At 67.3% G+C, this 20056-nt stretch overlaps 7 protein-coding genes across 7 annotated transcripts in view; 3 read left to right on the top strand and 4 right to left on the bottom strand.

Annotated features, from left to right (window-relative positions):
• Positions 1 to 966, bottom strand: part of EMIHUDRAFT_222091 (hypothetical protein) — a gene marked incomplete at both ends in the record, with an annotated part of 2549 nt that extends 1583 nt beyond the window's left edge. The window contains one exon of the mRNA XM_005793404.1: positions 943 to 966. Within this exon, the coding sequence (XP_005793461.1) occupies positions 943 to 966 (24 nt within the window). The remainder of the gene's footprint in view (positions 1 to 942) is intronic.
• A 2152-nt stretch (positions 967 to 3118) lies between these two features.
• On the top strand, positions 3119 to 6832 carry EMIHUDRAFT_108216 (hypothetical protein; the record flags this gene model as incomplete). Its single annotated transcript, XM_005793405.1, has 2 exons — positions 3119 to 3202; positions 4877 to 6832. The coding sequence occupies 2 exons, from the start codon at positions 3119 to 3121 to the stop codon at positions 6830 to 6832; spliced, it is 2040 nt and encodes a 679-aa protein (XP_005793462.1).
• A 307-nt stretch (positions 6833 to 7139) lies between these two features.
• On the bottom strand, positions 7140 to 7914 carry EMIHUDRAFT_222093 (hypothetical protein; the record flags this gene model as incomplete). The annotated part of the gene is made up of 3 exons (XM_005793406.1): positions 7140 to 7254; positions 7437 to 7856; positions 7895 to 7914. 3 exons carry the CDS (start codon positions 7912 to 7914, stop codon positions 7140 to 7142), a joined length of 555 nt encoding a protein of 184 aa, XP_005793463.1.
• Positions 7915 to 14044: 6130 nt separating this feature from the next.
• EMIHUDRAFT_222097 (Hypothetical protein) lies at positions 14045 to 14648 on the bottom strand (the record flags this gene model as incomplete). Its single annotated transcript, XM_005793407.1, has 2 exons — positions 14045 to 14373; positions 14489 to 14648. 2 exons carry the CDS (start codon positions 14646 to 14648, stop codon positions 14045 to 14047), a joined length of 489 nt encoding a protein of 162 aa, XP_005793464.1.
• Positions 14649 to 14793: 145 nt separating this feature from the next.
• EMIHUDRAFT_222098 (hypothetical protein) lies at positions 14794 to 15168 on the top strand (the record flags this gene model as incomplete). Its single annotated transcript, XM_005793408.1, has 1 exon — positions 14794 to 15168. One exon carries the CDS (start codon positions 14794 to 14796, stop codon positions 15166 to 15168), a length of 375 nt encoding a protein of 124 aa, XP_005793465.1.
• Positions 15169 to 16082: 914 nt separating this feature from the next.
• Positions 16083 to 17264, bottom strand: EMIHUDRAFT_222099 (putative nitric oxide dioxygenase; the record flags this gene model as incomplete). The annotated part of the gene is made up of 1 exon (XM_005793409.1): positions 16083 to 17264. One exon carries the CDS (start codon positions 17262 to 17264, stop codon positions 16083 to 16085), a length of 1182 nt encoding a protein of 393 aa, XP_005793466.1.
• Positions 17265 to 18436: 1172 nt separating this feature from the next.
• On the top strand, positions 18437 to 19447 carry EMIHUDRAFT_69470 (hypothetical protein; the record flags this gene model as incomplete). Its single annotated transcript, XM_005793410.1, has 3 exons — positions 18437 to 18613; positions 18703 to 18976; positions 19164 to 19447. 3 exons carry the CDS (start codon positions 18437 to 18439, stop codon positions 19445 to 19447), a joined length of 735 nt encoding a protein of 244 aa, XP_005793467.1.
• Between the last annotated feature and the right edge of the window lie 609 nt (positions 19448 to 20056).

The following is a 20056-nucleotide window of genomic DNA, read 5'->3' on the forward strand; positions in this document are numbered from 1 at the left end:
GGGGAGGTGTGGGGAGGTCCGGGGAGATGTGGGGAGGTGTGGGGAGCTGAGAAAAGGTGTGGGGAGGTGTGGGGAGGTGTGGGGAGCTGCGGGGAGATGTGGGGAGGTGTGGGGAGGTGTGGGGAGGTGTGGGCAAGGTGTGGGGAGGTGTGGGGAGATGTGGGGAGGTGTGGGGAGGTGTGGGAAGTCGTGGGAAGGTGTGGGGAGGTGTGGGGAGGTCTGGGGAGGTGTGGGGAGGTGTGGGGAGGTGTGGGGAGGTGTGGGGAGGTGTGGGGAGGTGTGGGGAGGTGTGGGGAGATGTGGGGAGGTGTGGGGAGGTGTGGGGAGGTGTGGGGAGGTGTGGGGAGGTGTGGGAAGATGTGGGGAGGTGTGGGGAGGTGTGGGGAGATGTGGGGAGATTTCCGACAAAGGCCTCCTCGAGCCTGACCCGGAAGGCTGTCTCTCGGCCATCTCTCGGCCATCTCTCGGCCTTCTCTCGGCCATCTCTCGGCTGCCTCTCGCCTGCCCCACCCGTCGGCGATGCCGTCCAACCGCAGCAAGGCACCGCGCGTCTTTCGGCCGACCACGCGCCCCCACGGCCGCTCCCGCACCGGCGTGCCTCCGCCCACCTCCAAGGTCAGGTAAGGTCAGGTAACCTTCTCAACACACGCGAGGTGGTGGGGCAAGGGCCGGGCAGTCCCTCGCGTCTCCACGTCTAACGACAGGAGCCCCACGGCATTCAAAGTGCAAGGCCAAGTGCGCGTGGGTGAGCGGTGGGTGTGCGCGTGTGTGTGTGTGTGTGTGTGTGTGTGTGTGTGTGTGTGCGTGTGTGTGTGTGTGTGTGTGTGTGCGTGTGTGTGCGTGTGTGCGTGTGTGTGTGCGTGCGTGCGTGTGAGCGGTGTGTGAGCGGTGTGTGAGCGGTGTGTGTGCGTGTGAGCGGTGTGTGTGCGTGTGTGCCCCCACCTCCACCCACATCCGAACCGTCATGCCTCGGGGGGCAGCGGGCCCCGCCGCCTATGTACCAACGGACCAACCCATTCACTCTTAACACTCCGAGCCGTCAGTGCCGCGGGAGGGGCACGCCACGCCGCCTAGACGCGGCGGAAAATCTCCCCGTATCTCCCCGTATCTCGCCATATCTCGAGGCGCGGCTGCCGCCGCGAGGGCACGACGGGCGCGAGTGCTGCAAGGCAAGCACGGCCGAAGACGCGTCCTCTCTAGTGGGAGAACACGATTCCGTGTCCCGCTTCTCTAGGCCCCAGAGACGAGATCTGGGGAGATACGGCGGGGGGGGGAGATAGGGGGAGATCTTCCGCTTCTAAGCCCCACCGCCGTCGTTGCAGCCGCGGCCTGCCACCGCACCGCCGGAGCACTCCCGGCGTTGCGCGCGGCCCGCGGCCCGCCTGTTGCATATCTCCCCGTATCTCCCCGCATCCCCCTGTATCTCGCGGCGTGCGGGCAGAGAGAGAGGGGGAGGGGGGGGGGCGAGGGGCGAGCTAGCACCCCAAGTCCACTGGACCACACCTTCCTCCCGCCTTCACTACTTGTGTCTTCCTACACGTTGTCCTTCCCTACTGTGTCTCCACTACACGTTGTGTGTGTACTGGCCCGCCAGCATCGCCGACGCGCAGCCAGCCCTCGCACGGCTCGCGGCAGCCTGTCCACAGCAACCCGCCCTGGTCAGACGCTGTCCACAGCGCAGCCAGCCCTCGCACGGCTCGCAAGCAGCCTGGCTTGAAGAAGTCAGCCTCCAGCCGCGCCCAGCCGCCCACCTATCTCGGCTCGATCTCGGCTCGATCTCGGCTCGATCTCGGCTCTATCTCGGCTCGATCTCGGCTCGATCTCGGCTCGATCTCGGCTCGATCTCGGCGTCAAGCCGCCAGACCTGTCAGGACCCTGCTCCGCAACTAGCGAGGCGAGATACGTGGAGATTTGGGGAGATCTGCCCAGCAGCCCGCCTCCAAATCGCAACGCACGACACGCCCCGCCGCTCGCTTGCCAATCGGCGGACCACCTATGGGGAGATCTGGGGAGATCTGGGGAGATCTGGGGAGATGCGCTTGCCACTCGGAGGACCACCCGGGCTCTCGCAGACCACGGCGTGCGGCGTCGCGCGCACGCGGTACCTCCGCACCTGTTCACAGCTGCCGGCTGTGAAGAGACGCCGTTCACACTCACAGCGCACGCGGTGCTTCCGTACCTCCCGCGCCGCCCGGTCGTCCACCGGCGCCAGCAGCACTCCGAGCCCGATCTTGGCGCCGCTGAGCAGCATCCAGCCCTCGCCTGGATGAAGATTCCGGGAAAGTTCCGAGCCGGCTCCGGGAAGGCTCGTCGGACGCAGCTTCCAGCCATCGCCTCCTCCGCCCAGCCCTCCCTTTGGCGCGCCTCCGAAGCGCTCGTCCCGCAGCCGCACCCACCCCCCCGTCTCGCCTAGATGCGAGAGCCCCGAGGAAAGGTCACGGAAAGGTCCGAGAAGCTTCGCCTGCAACCAACCCTCCCGTCTCGCCGCCGACCGTGCGCGCGTCTGTTCGGACGACGTCGCCGCACGACTTTGCGCCGACCGCGCGGCCGCCCGGCGCGTGCCTGTGGCGGGCAGGGCGTCCGACGAACACACTAGGCCTGTGGTGCGGGCTGTGGTGTGGGCGGTGGCGACAGCGGCGACAGCGGCGGCGGTGGAAGCGGCAGCTGTGCCGGGTGAGTAGAGCTGGCGATGGCGTGCAGCGCCGCTGTGCGTGTACCCACAACGTTTCGGGGTGCGTTCGCGAAGCTGATGCTCTCTCTGCGCTCGTGTTTGTGGCACTCACCGCACGAGGACCGATGGAGCGTGCACGACACGGTAGATTCCGCTCTCCTCCTTGACGCGTGTCTGGTTGGCGGACATCACGTCACAGACGGCCTGTAGAGCGGGTGCGCCTGGTGTGCGTGAGAGGGATGTCGCTGTCGGCCTGCGAGCGAGGTCGCCTCGGCTCCGGGGCGAGGGCGGCCCACAAGCGCAACGGGGATTTTTCTTCGTAGGTATGCCGTACGAAAGTGTGAACAGGAAGGAGTAGAAAGGGGGGGGGGGCGTGTGTGTGTGTGTGTGTGTGTGTGTGTGTGTGTGTGTGTGTGTGTGTGTGTGAACGAAACCCTTGAGTGTGACATGGCTGGTGCGTCTCTCGGAGCGCCTCCATTGAGCGCGGCCCGGGTCCCCCCCCCCTTTCAAGGGTCCTTTGGGACAAAAGGGGTGAGATTGTGAATGAGCTTGTCTGCGGCGGGGGCCGGCGCGGCTGCAGACGCGCCGCTGCTCGGCCAGCGCGTCCTGCTCGGCGGGCTCTCCTCCCGCCCCGAGCTAAACGGGCAGCGGGGCGTTGCGCAGAGCTTCGAGGGCGGGAGGTACGCGGTGGCGCTCGAGGGCGGCGGCGAGAGCGTGCGGGTGCGGCCGGGTAATCTGTCGCCGGCTGCGGCGGAGCGGGCGTCGAGCGGTGCCGCGGCAGCCCCCGATGCGGTCATCGCAGCAGCGGAGCGTGGCGAGGAGGAGGCGGTGCTGGCGTGGCTTGAGGGCGGCGGGCGGGCCGACGCGACGTACGAGAGAGACGGCTTGAGCGGCCTCACGCTGCTGATGGGCGCCGCCAACAACGGCCACGAGCGAGTGGTCGAGATGGTGCTGCGGGGCGGGGCAGAGGTCAACCTGCAGAACAGCAGCGGCTGGACTGCGCTGATGATGGCCGCCTTCCAAGGCCACGAGCGGGTGGTCGACCTGCTGATACGGCGCGGCGCGGAGGTCAACTTGCAGAGCAGCAAAGGCGTCACCGCGCTGATGCACGCCGCTTCCTTCGGCCGCCCCGCCGTCGTGCGGCGCTTGCTGCGGGCGGGCGCAAACACCGCGGCGCGCAATGCGAGCGGCAAGACGGCGCCGCAGCTGGCCAAGGAGAAGGGCAACACCGAGTGCGTCGAGGCCTTCAAGAAGCACGTCCAGGAGGTGGTGGCGGGACGGCTCACGGCGACGGCAGCCGACGGCGAAGGCGCAGGCGGCGCTTCCTCCGGCGGCGCTTCCTCGGCTGGATCGAGCGTCGCGAAAACGCTATCTCCAGCGGTGGCGGCGGGGCGGGCGTCAAGCGGTGGCGTGGTAGTCTCCGACGAGGTCGTGGCAGCGGCTGAGCGAGGCGAGGAGGAGGCGGTGCTGGCGTGGCTTGACAGTGGCGGGCGGGCCGACGCGACGTACGAGAGTGACGGCGTCAGCGGCATCACGCTGCTGATGGTCGCCGCTTGCTACGGCCACGAGCGGGTGGTCGAGTTGCTGCTGCGACACAGTGCAGAGATCAACCTGCAGAACAGCAAAGGTGGCACCGCGCTGATGGTCGCCGCCCGCACCGGCCACGAGCGGGTGGTCGACTTGCTGCTGCAGCGCGGCGCGGAGATCGACCTGCAGAACAGCAGCGGCAACACCGCGCTGATGGCTGCCGCCGGCTACGGCCACGAGCGGGTGGTCGAGCTGCTGCTGCAGCGCGGCGCGGAGATCAACCTGCAGGAAAGCGGCGGCTCCACCGCGTTGATGTTCGCCGCCGGCAACGGCCGCGAGCGGGTGGTCGAGCTGCTGATTCGGCGCGGCGCGGAGATCAACCTACAGGACAGCGACGGCGACACCGCGTTGATGACCGCCGCCTTCGGCCACCCCGCCGTCGTGCGGCGCTTGCTGCGGGCGGGCGCAGACGCGGCGGCGCGCAATGCGAGCGGCACGACGGCGCTCCAGATGGCCAAGGAGCAAGGCCACGCCGCATGCGTGCGCGCCCTCGGGGAGCATGCGGCGGCGGCGGCGGCGGCTGAGAAGGCGGCGAAGGAGGCGGCGTGGGTTGCGGGGGCGGAGGCGAGGGAGGCGGAGAGAGCGGCGGCAGAGGCGACTGCGGCGCGGCATGCCGAGGCGCTGCTGGCGGAGGAGGAGGCGGAGAAGGAGGAGCGCGCCAAGGAGAGCAAGAAGGGCAAGAAGAAGAAGAAGAAGAAGAGCGGCGGCGGCGAGGCAGACAACGAGGCGCCTGGCCCCAGCGCCACCGCCGATTTGCAGCCGCCAACCCCACCGCCAGCCCCATCTCCTCCGCCCGCCGACGCAGCCGCCATCGCCGCGGCGGACGAGGCGCTGCAGCAGGCAGTGGCCGCTGGCTCGTACGAGGGACTAGCGAGCGCGCTGGAGGCGTACAGCAGCCTCGCGAGCCCGGCCGTGCTGGCGGCGGCGAGGCGCGCGCGTGACAAGCTCAAGGAGGCGCGGAGGCGGGACAGCCAGCGGTTGCGCAAGGCGCATGGCGCGGCGATGGGCGCGCTCAAGTCGCTCGACACCGCAGACAGCCCCTCCGCGCTCCGAGCGGGCATCGCCGCCGCCAGGCCGCACGTGGGCGCGCTGCCTGCTTTGGCCGAGGAGGTTAGCGCGGCAGAATCGAAGCTGGGAGAGCTGTCTGTCGCCGCCGCGCCAGCCGCGGCGGAGGCGGCTGTTGCTCGGCCAGTCGAGATAGCCCTGTCGGACCTCACCGCGGCTACCGACGGGTTTGCAGAGGGCAAGCTGATTGGCAGCGGCGGCTTCAGCCACGTCTACGAGGCGTCGGCCGACCTCCACCTCTCCCTCGCCGCGCCGCCGCAGCTGCGCCACTTGCCGCTCGTCGTCAAGCGGGCAAAGTCGGGCCAGTCGGGCGGCTTGTCTCGGGCGGAGCTCGAGGTGAAGCTTCTCAAGGCGGTGAGCCACCCGCACCTGCTGCCGCTGCTCGGCTACTGCCTCTCGCCCGACGGCGTCTGCCTCCTCTCGCCGCTGATGCGCGGCGGCTCGCTCGAGGCGCGGCTGCGTATCTCGGATCCCGACCGAGCGGCGCAGCTCCGGCGGCTGGGGATGGTAGAGCCGCCGAGGCCGCTGACGTGGCGGCAGCGCGTTCGCATTGCGTGCGAGGCGACCGAGGCGCTCGTCTACCTCCACTCGAAGGGCATCGTGCACCGCGACGTGAAGCCGGACAACATCCTGCTCGATGAGGAGCTGACCGCCGTGCTCGCCGACACGGGCTTCGCCAAGGACCAGCGGCCGGACGCGTCTGTTCGCTGCCGCTCGACTGCCCTCTACATGACCACGGGCTACCTCTGCCCCTCCATCACCAAGGGGGGCGAGTACTCGAGCAAGACGGACGGCTACGCCATCGGCATCACCCTCCTCGTCTGCCTCACCAGCCGCTCCGAGGTGCAGCTCACCGACCGGTGCGAGGAGGAGTTTGACGGACTCTGGACCAACATCGACGCGTCCAAGATCGCAGAGGCGGCGGCGGGGTGGCCGGATTTAGCGGCGCGCGCTGTCAAGGACCTCGCCAAGGCGGGAGACGGGCAGAAGAGCCTCTGCCACGACAGCTTGCGCAACCGCTGCACGCTACCCGAGGCTCTCACGACGCTCCGGGGGCTGCTGTGTGGCGCACAAGGCGGGGCGGGGGTGGAGGAGGCTGCGCCGGCACCTGGAGACGAGGCCGCTGCGGCAGCCGCCCGCACCACCGGGTACGAGCCTTCGCCGCTCTCGGTGCAGGTGCGCGGCATGCGCATGGGCGGCGACGCGCAGGCGCGCATCCAGGACAACATGATGCTCGCCTTCAAGACGCTGATGCCGCGCCTCGACGCTGCTTACGCCTCGCGCTCTGCGGCGGCGCCCGACAGCTTCGAGGAGCGCATCAACTTTTGGCACCGCGAGTGCGGCCTGCCGACAGAGCTGCGGAGCCAGCTGCACTCGCTGCGCATCTGGGCGAACGCGGCGAGGCACCACGACGCGGCGAGGTGGCGGAGGGACGGGCCGCGCAGCGAGGGGGAGGCTTCGCGGCTCGTGGCCGCGGTGACGGAGACGATCGGGGCGATCGAGGGGTAAATATATTTGTGTACGAAGTACGAGACTCGAGGTGACGAGGTACCCATAAAGCCGTATGAGACACCGTCGATGTGTAAAAGCTAGCCCCCTTCAGGCTTCACAGAGAAAAGAGAGCCGCTCTCGCTCTCCCTGGCCTGGCGCTCTGTCTGCCCGCACGACGGCCCCGGCGGGGCCGGCGCGCGTCTAACGTATGCCTGCCGCGTGCTACTATAGCGCTCGCGTGTCGTCGTGTGTGTGTGCCCACCCCCACCGCGGCTGCACTCCCCTCCCCCGGCTCAGCCTCGGCCGCCAGCCGAACCAGCCACCGCTACGGCGGCTCGGGCGCGGCGCGCGGCAAGTCCGAAAAGTCGGCGACAGCGTCGTCGGGCTGCTGCGGCACGCTGCAGCGGTTGTGCCGAGGGTCGAGGTTCATCGAGCAGTACCTGGCAGAGGCAGCGGCACGCGTAAGCGGCTTGAGAAGGGGGGGTGACTGGGAGCGAGGAGGAGCAGCGAGAGGAGAAGGAGCGAGAGGAGAAGGGACGAGACGCGGATGAGAGGCGGGACGAGGGTGGCGGGCGAGCAAGGGGGGGGCTTGCGGAGGACATAGGCGCGGTGGAGCAGTCACCATGGCTCGCCCTCGGCACCGACCGAGTGGTCGGGCACGATGCGCCACTTGCCACACACATCGCACTGCAGCCAGGTGCAGATGAGATCGGTGCCTTCGTCCACCTCCTCCTCCTCCTCGTCGTCGTCGTCGCCCCTCTCATGGTGGAGGTCTTCCACGCGAAATCGCTTCGGCCGGGGCAGCCGCGAAGAGCGCGGCCGCTGCGCGTGCAGCAGTAGCTTGACGCGCCCGCCGCTGACAGTCCGCAGCCGCGCACTCACGGGCGCTTTCGGGTCGAGCGCTACCCGGCTGCCGAGCGAGCAAACGCGGCTGCCCCGCACCTTGCCCGCCGCCAAGGCTTTGGCCGCAGCAGCGCCACCATCGCCGTTCGCCTCGCCGGCCCACCGGCGCTGGTCGACGCGCTTCACGCTTAAGCGCAGCCTCACGCGCACCTCGCCTCCCGAGCGCGCGCTGGGCACCGAGAGCTATCCTTCTCCATTCTCCACCCTGAAGGTTCCAGGTCCCGTGCCCTCCGTCGGCACCGCGTCCGCGGCGGCCGGGGGGGCCTCCGCGTGCCCCGGGGGGCTTCCCGGCGGCGAGACGGGCTCCGTTCGGGCCAGCGACAACGGGGCGTCGATTGGCCCCGTCGCACCGGCCGTGTCGTAAAGTCGCTCGGACCGGCCGATCGCGTGGAGTCCTCGGCGGGGGCAACAGCAGCGCGCCGCATCCTCCTCCAGTGTGTGTGCGCCATCCGCGTTCGAGCAGTGCGGGCCAGCCAGTTGCACAGCGCCACAAGCGGGGCCAGCAGCAGCACCGCCAGCACCGCCCACCCCCAGCCCGTCAGAGGGGGCGGTGGCGGCTCCTCGCCGTTGGTCGCGTTGTGCGCCAGGCCCTCCTGCTCGGCTCCAGCGAGTAGACAAGTCTTGTCATCAACAGAGATCAGAGTAGATGGATCTGACCTCGGGGCCGATGTGACCAAGCGCTGGTAGCGTGGTCTTACCTCACACCCATGGTCTCACAGTGTGCCGGCAGTCGCCGAGCAGTGTGTGTCGCTCACACAAGCCGCAGCACAAGTCTGTGACTGTAGACTGAGGGCCAGAGTGTTTGGTATATTACATGAGCGAGAGGCCGAGCAGCTCCACCGCGCGGAGGAGCTGGAGGAGGCCAAGCGGCTGGCATCGGCCGTCTGCGAGGTGCAAGAGAAACAGCGCGTGGCGCGCCAGGGGCTTGAGGAGAGCCTCGAGAGCCTCGAGGCGGAGCGTCGCGAGCGGGCGCGGCTCGACCAAGAGAGACGACCCGCCGGCGCCCACCACGCTAGCGACGCCTCCTCCTCCTGATGTGACCAAGCGCTGGTACCGTGGTTTAACCTCACACACCCATGGTCGCACAGTGTGCCGGCAGTCGCTGAGCAGTGTCGCTCACACAAGCCGCAGCACAAGTTACTGAGGGCCAGTGAGGGCGAGCCCATCGCTGTGACAGCTGTGGCAGCCGCACAGTAGGCTGTGCCAACTGTGCAGAGCGGGTGAGCAGCAGAGGAGCTGCTCTCCAGGCTTCTGTCGCAAAGAGGTGCATGCCACCGAAGGCTGAGCCCTGGCTGTCAGGCTGTCAGGTGCTGTCAGGTGATCTGTCGGGCTGTCGGGCAGCTGTCAGGCACTGTCAGGTGCCTCTCTCAGACCAGCTGTCAGGTGCTGTCAGTGCTGTCGGGTGCTGTCGGGTGCGTGTCTGACAGGCGAGGTGCTCTGTAGCTGTCGGGTGCTGTCGGAGCTGTCGGGTGTTGCTGTCAGACGCTGTCGGAGCTCTGCTGCTGCTGTCAGACGTTGGGCTGTTGCTGTCAGGTGCTGTCGGGTGGTCCGCTGTCGGGGTGCTGTCAGAGCCTGAACACACCAGCCACACTTATGACACTATCAAGAGGAGCCGGGCGGTGGCGGGGGCGCTGACGCCGATGACGCCGGCGGCGGCTACCCAGCTGCCCCCCTCCTACGGCGTGATCACGCCGGCGGCGGCCGCCGCCTGGGGAGCGCAGATGGCGGCGCGGCGCAGGCGGCGGCGGCGGCACAGACGGCGGCGGCCACCCCCACCCAGACGCCCTAGGCATATGACTGTAGGGCCCCAGAAGGCTAGCTGTGGTAGCTTCATTTGTAGTAGCACAGCCGCCGGTGGCGGTGCTAGAGAGGGGTCCGCAGAGCGGTGGGGAGGCAGGGTTGAGAGAGAGACCCATGACCATCCCATGACTACATGGGCCACACTCACATGCACATGTACATGTCTTTGCATGTAATAGTTTTGTTATACCCTCATGGGGCACAAGAAAGAGGCTCTACGGGGTCTGACTGTGTAGAGGGAGCGGACCGTGAGTTGAGGAAATCGGAGGACGCGACCCACTTCGCCACAGACGGTCCCGCGCCTCGCCGCTAAGACGGGTATACGACCGCGGCTCGTGTGCGTGTACCCGTCTTTGTCCGGAGTGAAAAGTCCAACGCGCTCGTCGGTGACGGCGTCCTCCAACCTGCGCCGCGCTCGGCGAACCTCGACAGCGCTTTCGGTGGCATGCAGCTCTTTGCGCCTGAAGCCTGGAGAGCAGCTCCTCTGCTGCTCACACACTCTGCACAGTTGACACAGCCTACTGTGCGGCTGCCACAGCTGTCACAGCGATGGGCTCGCCCTCACTGGCCCTCAGTCACTTGTGCTGCGGCTTGTGTGAGCGACACTGCTCGGCGACTGCCGGCACACTGTGAGACCATGGGTGTGAGGTTAAACCACGCTACCAGCGCTTGGTCACATTAGCCCCGAGGTCAGATCCTTCTACTCTGTTGATGACAAGACTTGTCTACTGGCTAAAGCCGAGCAGGAGGGCCCAGCGCACAACCCCTGGTCAACCGTCAGGGCTAGTGCCATTTCACTGTGGCACAGCTCGCGTTACAAAACCTTGATTTGACCACATTGCGCGAAAAATGTACCTCTCGGTGCCTTCCAGACGCAGCTGCGACCCCGCCGAGTAGACGGCGGCACACAGCAGGTGGCGCGGTGTGCCGCCGTCTACTCGGCGGGGTCGCTGCTGCCTCTGCGCGTCCTGGGGAGGTACATTTGTTGCGCGCCGGAGACGAGACTCGACGCCGCTGAGATCGGATATCAAGCTCTGACAGGTCGCACGTCGCTCCTTTGACGCCGACGTGACTCACCCGTGCAGAGCGCATCAGGACACGGTCTCGACGCGCTCGGTACGACGCCTGCGACCCGTCTCGGGTCAGGTGGCACGACGCTCATCGCGCCTACCAGCGCTGCCATACAGGTTGCCACGACGAGGTCGAGCACGCTTCTATACGCTCGCCGAGCCTTCCTTTCCATCCCATTAGGCAGCCTGGGAACGGTGGCGGTCAGAGGCAAAGCCTAAGAGGGGTGGTGGAACCACATGTCACGGCTACTGCCGGCTCGACGCCACGATAGCCTCCGAAGGCTGACTTTGCGGCACCATCATCGGACGATGTCGACGAGTTGGGTCGCTCTCGCGGTAGCCAGATGACCTCTCTTCCTAGGAGCATCGGCCATGGCCGCAGGGAGCGCGGGGGAGGGCGCTGGAAGCAACACGGAGCTCCGTTGGAGACGTTTTCAAGATTAGCGTGTCAGAGTGAAATGGCACTAGCCCAGGGTCCACACCCCGTAGGACGGTCTGTGCTGCTGTCGGGCTGTCAGAGCTGCTGTCAGGCCACTGTGTGCTGTCGGGCTGTCAGGCAGCTGTCAGGCTGTCACGTTAGGGCCTGACAGCGACGGAGCACCTCGCCTGTCAGACTCTGCTGTCAGGCTGTCAGAACTCAGATACGTGCTGTCTGACTGTCAGAGAAAGTGCTGTCAGCGCTGTGCCGCTGTCAGGCTGTCGGGCACTGTCAGGCGCTGTCCGGGGCTTGCTGTCAGGCTGCCAGACCAGGGCTCAGACCGAAGGGGCGCTGTCGAGGCCTTCGCCGAGCGCGGCGCAGATTCGAGATTGGGGGAAGCCGCCACGGACGAGCGCGTTGGACTTTTCACTCCGGACAAAGACGGGGACACAGCGGACGGTGCGGGGTGTGTCCCCGTCATAGAGCCGTAGCGGCGAGGCGCGGGACCGTCTGTGGCAAATTGGGTCGCGTCCCCCGATTTCCGTCAACTCACGGACACGGTCCTTCCCCCGTACCTGACCTTAAGAGGCGCAGCGCGGGCACGAGGCGCAGCCCGACGCGACGCACGTCGGGGTCGGCGCTCGCGCGCGCGAACCGCCCGGCGGCCGAAGATGGCCCGCTGCCCTCTGCCGCCCCCTCCGCCGGCCGACCGCGCGCAGCGCCTCGTCGAGCGCCGCGGCCCTGGCCGAGCCGCGCAGGGGCGGCGCAGCTCCAACCGGCGCGGGTGCAACCATGTTCATCTCTCCGAGCAGGCTCGCGAGGCGCTCGTCCGACGCCGCGTGCCTGCAGCAAAGGGGGCGCGGTGGTCCAACGCGGCGCGTTACCACGTCAGCAGGGGGGGGGAGGGGGGCACGGCCGCAACCTCCGCGCCTGCCCAGCCTCGCCGCCGCCTCGGCCGCCGCCGCCTGCCCCTCCCACCGCTCCGCCTGCTCCCTCGCGATCGGGGCGAGCCGTCGCGCCCGCGCGTGCGCCTCGTTGCGCGAGTGCTTCCCGATGGCCCGCCTGCTCGCGCCGCGCGCCTGCGGACACGCCTCCGACATGTCCTGGACGTGTCCCTTGATTGCGCGCGCGGCCCGCCCCGCCGCGCCCGTGCAGGCGAGGGTGGGTGTGTGGTGCGAGCAGGCGGGTCGTGGTTCGGCGGGGCGGTCGGTGTGGAGTGCACACGGGTGCACACGGGTGGCAGCAGGAGTGTCGCTCGAGAGAGAGGTGGGGAGTGGGGGGTGGGAGAGAGAGGTGGGGAGTGGGGGTGGGCGGAGAGCGTCCGGGTTCGGCGAGGAGGGGGCGGGCAGGGAGAGGGGAGATCGCGGGGAGATCGCGCCTTTGCAGACAAGACCGCGTGCGGCGCCGACGCAGGAGAGTTGGCTGGGCAGCGTGGAGGAGGCGCCAGCCACGTCCCGCGGCGAGCTGGCCGCCTCGGCTTGGCCGCGCAAGCGCCGCCGCCGCCCGCGCCGCCGCCGCCCGCGCCGCCGCCGATTGCAGCGATCGTCGCCTCTCCGCCGAGCCACGCGCTCAGCTGCCACGCATGCATGTGCCAGTCGGCAAGGGCGGCGACCGCATGGCCGGCAGCACCAGCGCCAGCGCCGGCGCCGTCTCCACACGCGCTGAGCGTCGCACGCCTGCTGAGCGTCGGCCACTCGGGTATAGTGGCCGCGCTTCGTGGAGAAAGCACCCGGGGCGTGGGAGGCGCGCTGCCCTCGCCTGTCGCCACGCCGGCGGGCAGCCAGTCGGCAAGCGACGGCAGCTTGTCCTGCTGCCTTGGACTGAGCGACGTCTGCGCGATAGCGTCGGCGAGGTCATCCTCCGCACTCACGACAGCGTCCGCCGCGGCGGAGACCTCGTCCCGGATCTGAGCGGGGAAGAGCAGGCCGTCGTCGAGGCCAAAGCGCCGCGTGAGGTCAGCGATGAACATTTCGAGGTTTTTTCTGGTCACGGACCCCTCACAACGTTAGAGACGACGAGCTTTTTCTCTTTTTCTCATTCGGCTGGGGCCAATCAGTGTGTGAAGTTCAACAGGGTTTATAAACTTTTGGTGTTTATAAACACGGTGTTTATGAACCCGTGTTTAATTGAACACCGCGCCTCTGGCGACCGCCCCGATAAATGAACTCAACCCTTTTCCTGGCTCACAAGCTAAAGATGTTCACGGGCCCCCACAGGGAGGGCCCTTGCGTAAACCCGGGCAAAGCACTGGCAATCCTTTCGCACAGCGCGTTCGGCCCGCAGTCTCGCTCGGCGCGCGCTCCTCTGCGCCCACCTAAATTCCTGAGTCGCTGCACCCCGCCAGACCATCCACCCACCTGGCCGCCACGCGCAGGAGCCCTCTCTACTGTGAACAGTCGTTATCTCTCTCGAGGTTCTCGAGGTGGATATCCTTTGGCCGCGTTGGGTAGCGAGGATTGGTGTGACGCGATCCACGCACTTGGAGCACTTGGAGTGCAGTCATTCACCGCACATCCAGGGCCGGGGAGCTCAGAAGCGCACCCAGCGGGCCGGATGATTGGCATCGGGTTGCGGGCAAGAGAGCCCTAGCCCCGGGGGTGCGCGTTCGCAGGGCAAGGGCCTTAAAGTAAACACGGGTCTCGCAGGCGTGTTTTCTGACGGCCGACCGTCAGCGTGCACGGAGTTGCCCCTTCTCCGACTGCCCCGGCTAGTTCACGAGTTTCGCGGGAGTGACCCCATGCGTCAAACCCGAGACCTAGCGCGGGTGGGTTGGAGGGGGCTCGCCCCGTTCCTCCCCATCGGGCCGCATAAGCGGCCACGCCTCGCAGATTCGTTTTCGCGCCTGGGTCAGGCGCGCGGGGCATCCCCCGGGTCGCTCGACCAGCGATCCGAAGAGTGGCCGCTATGCGAAGGAAAGAGTGGGGCCCTCGGGGTACGCCTCCATCCGGCCCCCTCCGAGGGGGGAAGGGAATTGCGGGGTGGGCCTCTCTATCTCCCAACTGTGAACAGTCGTTATCTCTATACTAGCAGGTTGGCTCGCTAGTCGCTCGCCGGCCCGCGCAGCACGCGCGGGCCTTTTTTGTGGTCGGATGTTGGTCGTCTCGAATTTGATCGTGGGCAGGGCGTGAGAAAGCTGGACGGCTCGGTCGATGCGAGCCACCAGCTCGTGAGCGACGGGCGCGACGGGTTCCTCGGCGTAGGCTTGGGCGTGGTGAGCAGCGCCGGCGAGAGAGGGACGGCATGCGGCTCCGAAACGAGCCGCACGGGCTTCATCTGGGCCGCCGAGGCCACCTCCTTGGTCGCGGTGGCGGGCGTGAAGGCGAGGTGGGCCGAGGCAAGCGCTGAACGTGCCGTGCCGCCTTGCGCCCCTGAGGAGGGACGAGTGTGTGGGGTGCCACGGGCGGGGGGAGGGCACCCCCACGAGGGGCTGCGCTGACGCCGCCTGCCACCCCACGCACGCCACTGACGCTGTGGGGGCGGCACGATCGAACGCGCTGGTCGGGCGGGCCGTCTGAGTCGCCCAAGCGGTGCTCTGCCGGCCGGTGGACGCGAGGGTGGCCCAAGAGGGCTCAAAGTACGGAGCCGATACCCGGCCGTCCCGGACGCGTGGCACGCGGGCCAATGGTCCAGCCGTCCTGTGCATGGCTGGAGCGAAGGAGGGAGAGCTCAGGAGGGCGACGGGGCAGGGAAGGGGGCGATGCGATGCGGCGAGGTCTAATCGGCGGCGTGGAGAGAGGAGGTGCCAAAAGGCGACTATAGAGAGGCCTCTACGGGTGATATAGTGCGCCATGCCGGCGGGAGAGGTCTCTCACCGCCCCCCGGGCCGTCTCGAAGGGCCGTGCAGCCCACGCCACGAGGCGCTGCTGGCGGGAGCCTGGAAGGACTTGGCCTCGTTGCACCGCGCCGCGTTGATTCGCGACCACCGTCGGCCGCGGACGGCGTCGGCGTGGCGGCCGCGGGCGCTCGCGAGACGCGCCGCTCTGCGCTGGTTCGGTTCGTTCGACTCGTTGTGCCGCCGCACGCCCGGCGGCCGCGGGTCCCAGTCTGCAGAAGTGGTTGCGCGGGCCTCTTCCTTTCGGCCGCGGGACGGCGTCGGGCACGTCGTCGGTCGCAACAGCGGCGCGGCGAGCCGCGGCACGTCGTTGCTGGCGCTGGTGGTTTGAGGTTGGCATCGTCCAGAGCTCGGTCGACGAGTCTAGAGCTACAGCTGGCCGAGGGTTCTCGAGGTTCTCGAGGTGGATATCCTTTGGCCGCGTTGGGTAGCGAGGATTGGTGTAACCCGAGCCACGGAGGCGTGTTTTCTGGCGGCCGACCGTCAGTGCACGGAGTTGCCACTTCTCCGACTGCCCCGGCTAGTTCCCGAGGTCGTCGGGTGTGACCCCTTCGTCCCCCGAGACCTAGCGCGGGTGGGTTGGAGGGGGCTCGCCCCGTTCCTCCCCATCGGGCCGCGTGAGCGGCCTCGCCTCGCAGATTCGTTTTTCGCGCCTGGGTCAGGCGCGCGGGGCATCCCCCGGGTCGCTCGACCAGCGATCCGAAGAGTGGCCGCTATGCGAGGGAAAGAGCGGGGCCCGAGGGTGCCACATTTGTGCGGAAAGTGGGAAATATATCTCTTTGATGCGCAGCTATTCATAGCCGCGCCTGTTGTTTGTGTGTGTATCCGCGCTCTTGGCGCGATTACGAGACCTAGGCGTAATCGCTCTCGTACGAGACCTAGGTGGCAGACGCGCTCGAGATGCCGTTCCCGGACGAGTCGTTCGACCTTGTCAGGTCGCTCGAGTCGGGGGAGCACATGCCCGACAAGGAGAAGTTCGTCTCAGAGCTCACGAGAGCTCTCTCTCCGGCTCTCCGCTCTCGCTTCGCGCTTCGCCCTCATGCGCGACGCAATTTCGCTAATCTCGACAGTCACTAATAGACAACAACGAACCGCCAACCACGTAGTACACCGATATTCACCCGCGCACACCTAAATCTCGCTAGCAAGTGGACGCAAGCTCTCTCCTACGACCTTCGACCTATATACGGTGTACATACGGGCACTCGACATATTCTTCGCCGGTTTCTCGCTCACCGCTCCTCGCTAATTTGGCTGCGCCAAAGCTGGGCCAAAGACATCGAGATGGATGCTCCGCGCGCCCGCCGCCTTGAGCGCCGCGGACATGTCCGCGAGGAAGGGCGGCGGGCCGCAGAGGAAGAAGTCGCATTCCGCCAGGTACGGCTTGAGGGCGCCCTCCACGAGCGCTGCCGCCTCTGGCCGCCCGCCCGCGTCTGTGTAGTGGAAATGCGTCCCGGCACTGCTAGCCTCCATCTCCTTCCGAAAGGGGTGCGCCGCCTCGTCCCTGTCTATGTGCAGGACGAACTTGACCTGCTCGGGCGCACTGTCGAGAAAGCACTTCATCGGCGTCGCGCCCACCCCTGCCGAGCAGAGCACCGCCGGGCGGCCGCTCAACTTGAACGTGCCAAAAGGTGCGGAGACGCCGACGACGTCGCCCTCCTTCATGCCGTGGAGGGCGGAGGAGACGAAGCCGCCCTCGACAAGTTTCGGGCAGCACTGCAGGTAGTCCTTGCCGGGCGCGTTCGTCACGGTGTAGTGGCGTGGCGTCGAGCCCTGCTTGTGCAGGTGCAGCGTCAGGAACTGGCCTGGCGTGAAGTCGATTGGTCCGGCGCCGTCGACAGGCTTGAAGGTGAGCTCCACGCAGTCCGTCGCGACGCGCCGGGTCCCAGCCACCCTGAAGTCCTTCACCCCCTTCCAGCCGCCACGCCGCCCCGCCGACTCGGCGTAGAGCTTTGCCTCCAGCTCACAAAGGTTCTTGGCGAGAGCAAGCACGGCCTCGCTCCAACCCTCGCCAACCTCTGGCGTGACAGCGTCGCCCATGACGTGCCCGATAGACTCCATCAGGTTCTGGTGCACGATCGAGTAGTGGCGCGGCTTGACGCCGAGGCCGCAGTGTTTGTGAGCGATGATCTCCAGCGCCCCCGTCAGCTTGGACAGGTCGTCGATGGAGGTGGCGTAGGCTACGACTGCGTTGGCCAGCGCCATGCGCTGCAACGGCGGCTCCTTGAACTGATTGGCCGGGTTGAAGAAGGCCTTTGCTTCAGGGCTGTTGCTGAACATGCGAGGGTAGAAGTCGTCGACGATCTCTCTCACCTTGGGTGCGACCGCCGGTGCTGTCGCCTTGACGATCGCGGCGAAGGGGCAGCCAGACATAGTCACCGCCGGAGACGTCGACTTGACGATTGCGGTGGAGGGACAGCCAGACATGGTGTCTGCCAGAGATGTCGAGTAGCCGATCGCGGCGGAGGGGCAGCTAGACATGGCGCGGTGGCTAACGAGCCGGACGCCGCGCACGGAGGTCATGGGTGAGGTCAAAGGCCGGCAAGGAGATTGCTGACACGTTCAGGCAGGACGTGTTGGCGGCGCCCTTATTGCAAGATAAAAAATCTGGGTGCACCCAAGTGTCAAGCGTTGAGCACCGGTGTCTCTGGGAATGGTAATAGTATTCCGCATTCATTGCGAGGGCGGACGGTCTCGGGAACCGTACCCATACTACTCAAAAGTACAATATCTACCACAAAGCATGCAGCAGGTGGGCGTGCGGAGCGTCGGGCATCGGCTCGCCATCCCGGGAGCTTCCCTTGAGCGGCCCGGGCTGGGACCGACCGCGGGAGGCTGCCTGCCTGCACCAACCAACCAACGGACATGAGCGATCCGCAGTCGTCGAAGAGCCCCCCCCCCCCCCCCCCCTGCTAGTGTCTGTCGTCGTTCCTACCCCTGATCCTACCCCACGGCACGCTAATGTCTGTCATCTCCAGCGCACAAAAGAAAAATTTGGTTATCCCGCAGGAAACCGGCGCTCAACCAACACCCCCTTGTTACACCCCACCACCCGAGCTGCAGCAGGTGAGGAAGCTGTCCGCGTCTCTGCTCGGCACGCAGTGGGCCGGGATCGAGTCGCCCCCCGCCAATGCGCCGGAGTGTTTTGCGGATTCGCTCACTCACTGCCGCTGCGGCCTTGTCCGCCGGCTCCACCCTCCGCTGCGAGCCCTCCGCTCCCTCAGCAGCCAAGCAGCAGGAGCGCGCGTCGAAGAGTCTCGCCATGCAGCAGGAGGTTTCGGCCGCCGAGAATAGCGGTGCGGCCCGCTTCAACGCCGCCCAGAACCCGTCCACCTTCCGCGTCGACGTCTCTGTTCAAGCCGAGCCGGAGGTCGCCGCGGCGAAGCGCTTTGAAGAGGAGCTGGACAACGCTCTCGATCACCACGCAAAGCTTACCAAGGCCTACTCGCCACCGTCCCTGACTCTCCCACTCGCCACCGTCCCTGACGACTGCTACCAGCATGGCGGCCGCCCTCACCGCGCCTCCCCCCGTCCTCAAGGTTGACGCCGTCCGTGTGGCCGCCATCGAGGCGCTGCCGCGCATCAAGGCGCCCCTCACCATGGCGCCCCACGTGCCGCCGCCCATTGAGCGGAGAACGCCGGCCCGCCTCGTCGTCGACTTGTACAGCACGGAGAAGACGATGCCTGTGTCGCCATCCTGCAAGTACCCGTTCTGGACTTTCAACGACGGCGTGCCGGGGCCGATGATCCGGGCCCGCGTCGGGGACGTGCTCGAGGTACCTACGGCCGCCTCTCCGCCGTAGCCCTTCTCCTCTCGGTCGCCCCCTCCGCGCCGCGGCCCTGACCCCCGACCCGCCTCCACCAGGTGAACTACACGAATCGGGCCGAGTCGGGCATGGCGCACAACATCGACCTGCATAGCGTGGTGGGCCCAGGCGGCGGGGGCCCGTGCCTGTATGCGGAGCAGGACGAGACCAAGACAGGCATTTTCAAGTGCACCTCGCCTGGGCTGTTCGTGTACCACTGCGCGGCTGCGCCTGTGCCGGTCCACATTGCGAACGGCATCGCGCGCCGCCTGCCCCGCCGAAGCCCCGGCCTCCCCACCCGCAGCGCTGCGGCGGTGGGCGCCACCCCTACTAGTCGGCATCTCCCTTCTCTTACCAGGCACCCACCCCTCGCCGCAGGCATGTTTGGCCTCGTGCTTGTGGAGCCAGAGGGCGGGCTGCCCTCCCCACCGCCACACCGCCTCTGTCTGCTCACCGCCACGCCCGAAACGCCTCGCGAAGGCGCTCTCACCGAAGCGTGCGGCGCGCCGCCTCCGCGCAGGCGGCCTTCCTCCGGTGGACCGAGAATTCTACGTGGTGCAGCACGAAGTGTACTCCGCCGAGGACGAGGAGGGGTCGAGTGTGCTGGAGCTCGACTACGAGGCGGGGCTGCGGGAGAGTCCGACGTATGTGGTCTTCAACGGCCGGGAGGGTGCATTGACCGAGAGGCCGCTGATGGCGAAGCAGGGCGAGCGCGTGAGGATCTACTTCGGCAACGCCGGGCCCAACCTGATCTCGAGCCTCCACGTGATCGGCGCGATCTTTGACAAGGCCACGTCGTGCTAGTTGCGGGTGGGGCCCGAGGTTTCGAATTAAGTTGCCTATTACTGCTAGGTCTATCGCGAGGGCGACCTGATCTCGCCGCCGGCGCGGGGTATCGGTGTCACGGCGGTTCCTGCTGCGGGTACCACCGTGGTCGAGTTTGACGCACTCGTACCCGGCAGCTACACCCTGGTGGACCACAGCATATTCCGCATCGACAAGGGCGCCGTGGGCTTTCTGAAGGTGAAGGGCGAACCGAGGCCCGACCTGTACGACTCCAAGGAGATGAAGGTGTACTGCGATGGGTGCAAGCTGCACTCGTGAGAGGGGGAATTGATTGATGGGAAGGCGAAACACAGTCCGACCAACGACTGGGACACCAACGCGTTATGGGTAAGGTAAGGTAAGGGTAAGGTAAACTTCTCCACACACACGAGGTGGTGGGGCAAGGGGGGGCAACCCTCGCGTCTCCACGTCTAACGACAGGAGCCCCACGGCATTTAAAGTGTGCAAGGCCCGGTGCGCGTGGGTGAGCGGTGTGTGTGTGTGTGTGTGTGTGTGTGTGTGTGTGTGTGTGTGTGTGGCGAAAGTAACGACGGCCATGCTAACGACGGGCGGCACGGTGGTAGGGGC

This window comes from Emiliania huxleyi, assembly GCF_000372725.1.
Source record: "Emiliania huxleyi CCMP1516 unplaced genomic scaffold EMIHUscaffold_101, whole genome shotgun sequence".
Classification (NCBI taxonomy): domain Eukaryota; phylum Haptophyta; order Isochrysidales; family Noelaerhabdaceae; genus Emiliania; species Emiliania huxleyi.